General features: G+C 41.9%; 1 protein-coding gene across 1 annotated transcript; it reads left to right on the top strand.

Moving 5' to 3' along the window:
• Positions 1-2,243: 2,243 nt before the first annotated feature.
• si:ch211-63o20.7 (uncharacterized protein LOC566836 homolog) lies at positions 2,244-9,732 on the top strand. Its single transcript, XM_035678132.1, has 4 exons — positions 2,244-2,412; positions 2,863-3,634; positions 4,492-4,717; positions 8,025-9,732. Exons 2-4 carry the CDS (start codon positions 2,894-2,896, stop codon positions 8,267-8,269), a joined length of 1,212 nt encoding a protein of 403 aa, XP_035534025.1. The 5' UTR covers positions 2,244-2,412; positions 2,863-2,893; the 3' UTR covers positions 8,270-9,732.
• Positions 9,733-11,210: the final 1,478 nt, after the last annotated feature.

The raw sequence follows: 11,210 nt of genomic DNA, 5'->3' as shown, positions 1-11,210 counted from the left end.
TTACCGTCCTCCTCCACAATTAAACCCAATGATGTGAAACCAAAAGGGGGGATCTCTGCAAGGTTTATGGGGGCTCTGGGCTTTTACCTGTCAAGGAACAAGTGACTGTTATTAACAACAGGGATGAAAAAAGAAGAATTACATTTCCATCCTAAAAGCCACCTTAATTTTGCATGGAGAAGAAGAATTACGCCTCTGTTTGGGAAAATCTGCAGCGTCAACCAGCAAAAAACTTTCAGGGAGTAAGCATTCGGTGAGACAGTATTTTATGTGTCTGCATAGATCGATCTCATTGCATAACCCCCTTCAGGTGTTTTCCTTTCTGTGCCAGCTGCAGATCTGAAAGCAAGCACTGTTTCTCATAAACACTGTAACGTAAAGACAATGGGTTAACACAATAGAAACATGCAGATGCTGGAAAAACACAACGTGGCAGACTTTCCATTGAAAAGCTTACTGAGGAAGAAAACCATCATTTGTAAAAGAGTGACTGCTCTGAAATTGAGTGCGGGATGCTGAGAAGTTGTTTACTGATGTTTACTCTTTGTGTGTGAGGAGCGCGGGATAGACCGCAGGATTAAATGCGAGGGTTCTGACCTCAATCAAGGAAATAATTACCGTTGCCCCTCCTGTTGGTGGACTCCATAATTAGCAAGCGAAGCCCACACAGAAATACAATTAGACTGAAAACAGAGGTGATTACAACTATAATTCTTATTGGACTCATTAACATCTTTTTGGGGTGCCCGGAATGCTTTATTGAATTTCTCGGGAGATTCAATTCTGGCTCACTTTGTGGTTCCCACAAATACTTTCTAATAAATTCTCCAGCCAGGATGCACTTCACATTATTCCCAATGTCTGCATCCAGATATCTGTCAAAGCAAGTGAGATATGATAATAGAATGGAGGGCATTTGCTTCAAGTAAAAATAAGTCAAGTGTGACTGACTTCATCTTCCTCAAGTAATGAAGAGTATTCATGATTGGCATCACTGATAAAAGCTATGGATCACATAAGCTCGCACACACACACACACACTTCAAAGCTGCTCTTTTCTATCACAGTGTGCTTCAGTGCAATGAATCACCATGTTTCCTATTATATTCTCTCAGAAGAACAAACACACACACACACACACACACACACACACACAACAGTGCTGTTATCTGTCATCACCACTGCTGCCGCTCCTCCACAAAAAAATAGTCGATACTGATGCAGCACCCACTCTTTGTGCGTGTGTGTATAGGTGTGTTTTTGTTCAGAAGGTCTTTTGTGATTAAATGGGACTGCAGCAATGAGGGAACTTGGGCGTTTTGCATTTTCTGTGCTTTTCAGTCAAAGGAAATGGCTCGAATACAAAACTGTCCAAGCCTAAAATACACTACTGATTCAGATTCATTACTTTAGTAAGGCATTCTCAGCACTTATATCGTGCTTTTTTACAAAATGCTTGTCAGTACTGGAAACTGATGGCCCCCTGGAGCATATACTTCAGTCTAATGTCTGCCAAAATAGGCCAGAGTACTTCCGGCCAGGTGCTACCTACTCCTCCTCTCTCCTGTTGGTTCTTCAAAATATGGCAACATTAGAACGTGTCGTTTCGTGGTATACATTTTAAATCTGAATAATATGAAAAACTATTTCTAACTTTGATGTTTGTAACTACAGTGCATTTAAAATTATTATTTCTGTGGTCACGATAAGACACAGACGCTAATACAGTCTCCAAGCACCTTATATTTTTACTTGCACTACAATTATACTGCTTATTTATACATTTTATATTTTTTTTTATATTCCTTTTTTATATGTCTAGGTTGTTCTCTTAACTTATTGTGTTGTTACTGTGTGTAATTGCTGCTACACTGCAATTTCCAGCTTGGGATCGAATCGATCCCCTATCTAAATTACTCTATCTACTCGTATTATCTATCTATCTCATCTATTCTAGTCTATCTATCTATCTATCTATGGTGCTGAAATTGCATTGGAATATTGTTATCTCTTAAAATGAATTCTTCATTGAGTTATTTGAATTCCTTCTGTCCGTGTCCATACCTTTAAAAACCATGAACCCAGCTGACAGTACACACAGTTTTCATTAGCAGTTGCTGCGGCTGGCTTGGACAATTCGAATCATAGTGCACTCTACGGCTCTGTTACCAACCAATCACAACACGCGGCTGAACTTCCAGAGCCAATCACAACGCACGTACGCGCTGAGCGGGACGCTCCGAACTTAGACACGGAAGTCTGTTGCATTTGTTGGCCGCTACTTATTCTCAGTTGTTTATCAACAAAAGAAAAATCCAAATTGATTGAATATGGTCCGAGGCAGCTTGTCACTCAAGTAGAGAGCAGATTCAAGTCGACTCATTGCTGGTAATGTAAGCTGAAGTCTTGTGGGTAAGTGTGAAGTGACAATAGGGCTTTGTGTTTCGCTTCCCTTTTAAAGTAACTTAACGCTACAGCGGCTGTACACAGCGCCATGTTTAATTCAACTATCAGATAACGTTATGACTAGCTTCGTGTGGTCCCGATGCCACTTTGCAAATGCAAGGTCGCTCTGTATGTAACGTTAGTTAACTTCAACTTGAAAAAATAACCGGAAAAAGAAGATGTTGGGACCGAAGTAACCGCTAGCTACCAGTCAAAACAACGTTACAGCCGCTGTGTCGCTTCCAGAGTCAGTTCATCCGGTTACAACGTAGATCAAAAGAGGGCCAGTCCGCTAGCACTCTGTTAGAGCTAAACGTTTGCCATCTGTTTCACACTTCCGCTCATTTAACAGCTGTGTCCTTTAACACCACGTCATTTGGTTTATTATGCTAACCTTAGTTATTGTATTGTTGTCAGCACTCGCGTCAGGCTCCAGCTCCTGTGGAACATGGAGGAGCTGTACACTTTGGAGAAGGAGGTGGGACGGGGCAGCTATGGTGTGGTCTTTGAGGGCCATATGGCCAAAACAGGACAGAGGGTGGCTATCAAGCGGCTTCCCTGCAGCAACCCGGAGTACATTGAGCTCTACCTGCAAGAGCTGTGGGCCATGAGAGCCACAGCCAAGAACCATGTCAATGTCATTGCACTCCACAGCTGCCTCCTGCAGACGGGGCCGAGGAGCCTGAAGCCCCTCAAACCAGGGAAACTGCCTCTACGTCTAGTTGAGAGCGTGCTGAAGGGCAGTGTAGTGAAGGCAGCACAAAGTCAGGAGACGGGTAACTCCGAGTTCAACACCCAGAGGAGGACTAACTCTGTCTCTAGACTTAAAGACAGGACAAACACCGCCCAGGCCCGGGCTAAGCTCCAGGACAAAAAGAAATCGGATGCGTCTGACTCTGCAACTCCACAAAGGCCTCAAAACAGAGCCAGGAAGAGACCGGCCCAGAGGGAGGAAGAGGAGCCGGGACCCCTGCGCTGCTTGGCCCTGTGGCTCGTGATGGAGTACTGTGACGGGGGCGACTTGAATCAGTACCTGCTCTCCAGGCCACCAGATGCCCAGCGGAACCACAGCGTGGTGCGACAGCTCTGCAGTGCTGTGGCCTTCCTGCACAGTCTGGGTATCACTCACCGAGACCTGAAGCCCGACAACGTTCTGGTCTGTGTGACACCCAAAGGCCCCGTTGTCAAGGTAGGCAGAGTGTTGTGATGCGACAGTGATTACGTCAGATGAAGTGGGATCATCCTTAGAGTCAGTGTCCGAAAAATAACACTGGTCAAAGTTAATAGTTTGTTTCTCTCAGGGGATGTTTGCTTGTAACAGCAGCAATGAACTCCAGACCCAGTAAACAATATAATAAAAAGCAATATGAAAGAATAATTGAAAATAAAAATGCTGTGCTTACCCCTGTGTGCCCATACAATTACAAAATACTGACTGGAAATACTTCCCAGGTTCATAGCAGGAGTTCTAAAACTTTACCAAAAGTGCTTTATGCATTGGTAACGGTGCAGAGTAAAATGTGCAAAAGATGAGTTGTAGGGCTGTAACTAAGGATTATTTTCTTCATTTCTTTAACAATAAATCTGTCAATGAATTGAATCATTTGGTTCATGAAATGTCAGAAAACTGAAATCCCTGCTGCCCTAACTCAAGCTGACATATTCAAACAAATATATATGTATGTATATATAAAAAATAAAACCAGCAAATATTTACATTTGAGAAGCTAAAAACAGAAAATATTTAGCATTTAAAGGGATTTCCGAAAGAGTTGCCGATTAATCTTATGTCGATGTACTAATAGATTTGACTAATTCAGCACTGCTGTTAACACTTCCACATATTACAATGCAGTGAGTCCATATATGTCTTCCTCTACATAATGTTACGTAGGGAAGACTGTACAGCCTATACCTTACATAAGGTATATACCTAAAAGAAAGAAAAGTTTCTAGACTTGTATATTTGTAGACAAAAAAACTTACGCCACCACAAAACTACATACTGTATTTCTGTTTCACTTAATCTCCCTGTCCAACCTCTAGGTGGCAGACTTTGGTCTGAGCAAGATGAGTGAAGGTCTGGTGGACGGTGATCTGACCAGGCAGCACTTCTCCTCCACCTGCGGCTCCGACTTCTACATGGCTCCAGAGGTGTGGGGTGGACTGACCTACTCAGCCCAGGCAGACATCTTCTCCCTGGGTGTGATGTTCTGGGCTGTCCTGGAGAGAATCACCTTTGTGGAAGAAGGGACCACGCAGGAACAACTGGGTAAGATAGAAGACTAGACCTGATGCACCAAACCACGCACATATCAAAGTGTACAAGCACAACTAGACTATGGCAGTGGACATGCAGACCTACACATTGAAAGGCAAATATGTGACTTCAGATTCTGGCAGTATTAACATGTTGGGCCCCTCACGCTGCGTCTCGTCCTGCTCACAGAAAGGTTGAGCGTGTGGCCAGTCAGGCAGGTTGATGACGCATCACACTGAATCGAGTTTGACTTAATTAACTGGCACATATTAAAAATGTCACATGCTATACATCATACATTCATCAACCATGGATGGTACAATCATAAATCTAAATGGCAAAGAGATGAATGATTTATGCTATGTACACTTTGATATGGATTACAGTTGCTCTTTCTTGTATAATACAAGCTGACAGTATTCAGCCGCTCATACTCCAAAAGTGCTGTTGTTGGCGCCATACCAGTTTCTTTGGAATAATTTGGAAATGTCTTTGTATTCCTCTTCTCATCCACCTTTGGATGATTTTAATAACATCAGCCTACATGAATGGAGATCAGTTATATGTACAGGGTAAAGCAAAGATGCAGATCTGCTGGTATTTGTGTCATTTCATTTCATTATTGGCACCAACCAGTTTTACTAGTTTTTAGTATTTACATTTGGGTGCTTCCCATTACAGAGTACCAATATGAGTACTTAATAATACCATTACAGTTCTAACAATGACTTTTAAAACCATTTTCATCTTTTCATCTGACTATCTCACTTTCTGACTGTAACAATGAAATATTGCTAATGTTAAATCTCTAAACTGCTGACATTGCTTCACCTCCGCCTACCTGCTCAGCCAATGAGAGGTTACGTAATGTCACGCTGCTGCAGAGTGGTATTGGGTGTGGTATCGGAGTAGTTTTATGATTACAAGTTCGAGTACATCAGCACAATATCGAACCGTACACTGGTATTGATATCGGTGCTCCCTGATTATCGGTCTTTGTTGTAAATGACTTGTCATTGCAGAGAACTTTAATGTCGTGAGTCAGGCACATAAAGTTCGCAAAGCTCTGGACAATTCAATACGAGCATTGGGCCAAGCATTCCAGTATAGCTTTGCAGAACAGCATTTAGATTTGAATCTTATTTTTAATGTCCTATTTCCTGTCAGAAACCCCATGTGGTCTTAGGCCGAGGAAGCGTCTTAATGGACGCAGGGCTCAGTTCTGCTCCGCGCTCCACTGTCACAGAGTAATAAAATGGCTTTAATACAGATGTCTCATATTATTCGCCAAAAATGGGTCCGGCCAGAGCCGACCTGAAGGCTGGGGGATATGAACCATTATCCTCAAGTTTAGTGCCTGAGAACCTCCCTGAGTCACTGATACTCCATTAGGCTGAATGAAAACGGTTATGATTGGAGGGAGAGAGGGGTTCTGGTGGATTCAAATAGAGAAAAAAAAAGGAAAATGGAATTTAGCAGCCTCGATCACAATCCTCTTTGTCAGTGAGAAAATGGGGAGAGGCAGCTGGAGGCTTTTCACAGACCGATAAAATGGTCCATTATTTTACTTTATCCTCTCTCAAGACCCACACACCCACACAGTTATTTGACTAGGCAGGGGAGCGGAGAGAATATAGTCAAGGAGCAAGACACAACCTCCTGCATTTGTCCTTGTTGAAGCCCAGTGCTGGAGGCAGTGTTGGCTTTTTTGCTCAGTCAGTTTAGGAAATCATTGCTGGCCTTTCACCAGGTCAGTCCTACACTTAGACTTCACCTTCAGTACGTAGGCCAGGGTTCCGCGTTAAGCATCAACGGGGTAAGTAGAGCTGGACTTGCATGACAGATGTGTTACTAACAGTGCTTCATTTAAAAACGGAGAAATGATTATAAGAAACAATGTGATTAAGCAACAATTGATGCATTTTAATTACTTTCACGGATAATCCTCTTTTAATGTTTTTGGGTTGCTACATTTTAGGGATGCAACTAATGATTTTTTTCTCCTCATTAACGTACAAATTTTTTTCAATCAATCATTTAGTCTAGAAAATGTCAAATAAAGACAAATGGCCAATTCAGGTTATTAGTTACAATTTTTATCTTTCTTAATTATGCTGATCAGCAGCCAAAACCCCAAAGTATTAATTTCTGAAAGAAAAAAAGAAGATGCTCATCTTGGTACTTCATCTTTGTCCAACTTCAGAGGGCCAGTCAGCCAGATAGATGTCTAAAAATGTCATTTTTATGTATAGTTTTCTGACGTGTTCATGGAGCTGTTTCACTAACTTTTTCATTTAATTTCCATTTTTTCCGGGTGTGAGCGGCTCCTCCATTCCCTTTGAGTTTTAGCATACACACTGTTTGAGTATACTTCATGTTGGCACTGCTCTAGTGAGGACACACAACATACTCAAAACTTGCTTAGGATTAGTATTTCATATAAAAATGTGACACAGCTATAGGCCCTGTACAGTCCTGAGAAGATGTCCACTCAGGCAGAGTAAGTGTGTGGGTGTTATGGGTCTGTACTGGCTTTAAAGGTGCTCTGTTTTACTCACCACAAGTCATTGTGTGTATCTCTGACACCTAACAAACAGGTTGATGCATTTTCTTCCTCGTGAAACACCTGCAAAGACCATTAAGTTAGTAAGTTTAAACCTGCATTTGTGTACATCAATGTTGACTTGCAAGCAGTTTCTTCTTCTCTGCCTAAAAAAAACAACTAGAAAAAGCATCGGGCCTCCAGTTTTTTTTAAAGAACCATTAAAATTCTTTAGTTCTAGTTAAAACACTATTCTTGGAAAACAGAAACAAGTAAACGTAGCATTTTCTTTAAATACAAAACACACTTTCTGCAACATCACTGCAGAATAATGACTGTATATTTGAGTAATATCCCAAATAGCATAATTGATATTGTCAACATAATAATCACATTTAAGTGAGATTTGTTTTTATTTATACGTACTGACTTGTATTTGTTGTGTTGCTCATACAGCCTCATACTGTGCGTTCTCTGCCTTTCATTCACTGTTTGATTGTAACTGTATTGTTTCTGTTAAACAACAATGCATTGTGGGCCCGAGCGTCCCTGTGTGTTCACACTATCTTCCACACACTGGTGCTCTTAAGGGCACTCGGGCTCTGTTGACAATTCCTGAAAGCATGTCACACCAGTAGGCACTTGACTACTTGCGTATACATGCGTGGCCCATAATCACAGAGATCAAGCGGCCCCCTGCAGTGTCTGTTGGCGCTGTCAGTCAGGAGCACGCTGCACGGTGACTCATCAGTGTCTCCCCTCGTGTTTCCTCTTTAGGTGCCTACGTGTGTAAGGGTCGCTCAGGCTGGTTGATGCCGCTGGGGGAAGCTTTGTGGGAGAATGGCGAGCTCCAGCTGTGCATCCCTATGAAGTTTAAGAGGGCGCCCCCGCTGCCACCCCCTCCCGGTCCAGCCATGTGCACCCTGCTTTTAGACATGCTCGCCTCAAACCCGGATGCCCGACCACCAGCAGACCAGCTGGAGGCCAGAGTGCGCTCTGCTCTGAAAGAGGACTCCCACTGACAGAAAGTGGGCTTAAGAGACCATAATGGCTGTAACCACTATAGCCACTACATGGCATTATCGACTGCGGACCCCCTGACTGCAGTGCTTCTGACGTGTGTAAGCGATAGCCACTTATGTATGAAATAATATGTATGATTATATGGGATTGCAGGTGCTATTTTTTTGCGCAGAGACAGAAGCTCAATTCATAAAGCGTGTAGGAAACCACATAAAGGGAAAATGAATGAAAGGAAAGAGGTCGAGCCCCTGACAAAACACGCAATGATATTTGAACTAGTCCATATAGAGATCTAGAGGGATTTACTAAAGCTGTATTTGATGTAAGCACCATGCTGTTGCTTAGACCTTGAAAGCTTGACATAGAAAATCAATTTTAGTGTGTATATATGGCTGAAATGAAATGCAAGGGATTACTGCGGCTGCTTTTTGTCTGGGTCCGCAGTGTTTTGGTGACTCCCCATTATCACAGCTTCATTTCGGGTGTTCTGACTTGATTGGAAGAGTCTTTTACTTTGAATTCTTTTTGTGCTTACTATCGTCTTCAAGTATTCCCACCACACATCGATGTAGCATGGATCTAACAGCTCACTGGGCTTCCACATGTCTTAAATATGTAAAGTGACCAAAAAAATGTAAACATTTGTTCATTGTAACACAATCCAGTGCAGTAGTCCTGTAATAAATACTACCTCTGTGACACGGTCAGCAACAGGTGTCTGTTCCGTGTTACGGTAATGTTTAGGGCTGCAGTTTGTGGTGTTTATCTCCAAAGATATGGACATTATATGAAAACAGCTCTCTGTAAAATACAGTTTTACTCCACCACAACACACAGCCTCAGTGTACAACACAATCAGTCAGTAAACAAACAGCTAACAGTCTAAAAACTTTAAACAGAGCAGTATTTATTGCAGGGCTAACTTTGTACAGGTGTTTGTATTTTTCTGTGTATTTAAATTGTTAATACTTCTCTTCAGAGATACTGATGTATGTTATTTGCTTTACACATTAATTTAAATATGATTTGAAACTGTATATATTTTTATTTCAAAATAAGATTTCCTCATCATTTGAGCTGTTTGCTTTTAACTACTATAAGGATGTTTCCTATAAGTATTTGAGGATTTTTAAGTCAAACTTGTGTCGCTGTGAGCATTTTTGGGATATGTGCAGTGAAACTGGCAGAAACGGGCTGGCAGCATGAGGCTCACTGTGACTAACGATCACTAATATACCACCTCCTCATGAACAGGAAATTAAAGCCAGGCATTAGGATTGTTGCTGATCATATCCATGCTGAGTCCACAGGATTTATTGCTGACCATCAGTCTTGGTCACTGACTGTCCGTATCTTAGATGACTACTTACTTCAGAATTTATTTGCTCACATGTCTGAAAAAAATGGATATATAATACAACATGAATTGTTTTTTACATTTAATGTAATTTAAATAAACATGAAATTGTAACGTGAGTGTTATGTAAAGTTCATGCTTTGCAGTTCTACTGAGGTGACTGAAAAAAGGCCTTCATGATACATTTTTAAAAATGCAGCATTAACATAAAAGTAACCATCCTCACACCCAGCAGTGCTCAGCAGTGTCTGCGGTGGACGTCAGGGGGACCGGTGGAGACGAGGATGGCTCACCTGACCTTCCAGCTCAGTGAGGTCATCTGACAGATCTGCGACCTTTACTGGTGTGAGTGGCTTCTCACGCTCTGCTGGCCAGCCAATAGCTCACTCACACGACCTCTGACCTCCCCACTTCTCAAGACTTTAGAGGAATTGATAGTACAGACGTTTAGGGCTGAATGTGTTGCAAGTGTGTTAGGAAAATGTCTTCATTACTTATTCATGATTGGCATATTTGGGTCTGATGACTCATTTTGGAGATTGTATAGATCCTTCATACAATTTGGTGCAAATGTGTGTTCCTAAGTTAAGCCAAAGCTTCAGCGGTGTGAGTAAGTCAAATCAAATAGACATTTTCCAAAGTTATGGTCTTTTCAGTATGAAACTCCCTGTGATTTCCAGGGGCAGAACTAGAGGGGTAGCATTTGAAATGCCTGGTCACTCCAGTTTGGTGTCAAATGCTGTAAATTAAACACATTCAACACATTAAAAATGTTATGGAAATTAAACATTCATTGATTTCTAATGCCACCTTTAAATATTTCAATTCAGTGCTTCACTAATGTGACACAATGATGTAATGCTTTTTCAAGCAAATGTTGATATACAGTCTTCACTTTACCACATTTTGTTACGTTACAGCCTTTTTCCAAAATGGATTAAATCATTTTCCCCCCTAATTCTACTAATAAAATACCCCATAATAACAACGTGAAAAAGGTTTTGAAATTTTTGCAAAAAAACAAAAATATAACATGTACATAAGTATTCACAGCCTTTGCTCAATACTTTGTTGAAGCACCTTTGGCAGCAATTACAGCCTCAAGTCTTTTTGAGTACGAAGCTACAAGCTTGGCACACCTATTTGTGGGCAGTTTCTCCAATTCTTCTGTGCAGGACCTCTCAAGCTCCATCAGGTTGGATGGGGAGCGTCAGTGCACAGACATTTTCAGATCTCTCCAGGGATGTTCAATCAGGTTCAAGTCTGGGCTCTGGCTGGGCCACTCAAGGACATTCACAGAATTGTCCCGAAGCCCCTCCTTTGTTATCTTGGCTGTGTGCTTAGGGACGTTGTGCTGTTGGAAGATGAAGCTTCGCCCCACTCTAAGGTCCAGAGCCCTCTGGAGCAGGTTTTCATCAAGGATGTCTCTTTACATTGCTGCATTCACCTTTCCCCTCGATCCCGACTAGTCTCCCAGTTCCTGCCGCTAAACTTCTTCCATTTACAGATGATGGAGGCCACTGTGCTCATTGGGACCTTCAAAGCTGCAGAAATGTTTCTGTACCCTTCCCCAGATCTGTGCC

The sequence above is a fragment of the Morone saxatilis genome, unplaced genomic scaffold, assembly GCF_004916995.1.
Source record: "Morone saxatilis isolate NCDOM2014 unplaced genomic scaffold, NCSU_SB_2.0 Contig7, whole genome shotgun sequence".
Lineage (NCBI taxonomy): Eukaryota > Metazoa > Chordata > Actinopteri > Moronidae > Morone > Morone saxatilis.
Note: the sequence above shows the minus strand (reverse complement) of the source record. Positions and strands in the feature narration are given on the sequence as shown.

Bases quoted from the DNA above. Each gene is read 5' to 3' on its own strand.
- si:ch211-63o20.7 (XM_035678132.1), top strand. From the start codon at position 2,894: ATGGAGGAGCTGTACACTTTGGAGAAGGAGGTGGGACGGGGCAGCTAT. The intron at 3,635-4,491 runs GTAGGCAGAGTG...TCCAACCTCTAG, and splicing joins CCAAAGGCCCCGTTGTCAAG to GTGGCAGACTTTGGTCTGAG. The intron at 4,718-8,024 runs GTAAGATAGAAG...TTTCCTCTTTAG, and splicing joins GACCACGCAGGAACAACTGG to GTGCCTACGTGTGTAAGGGT.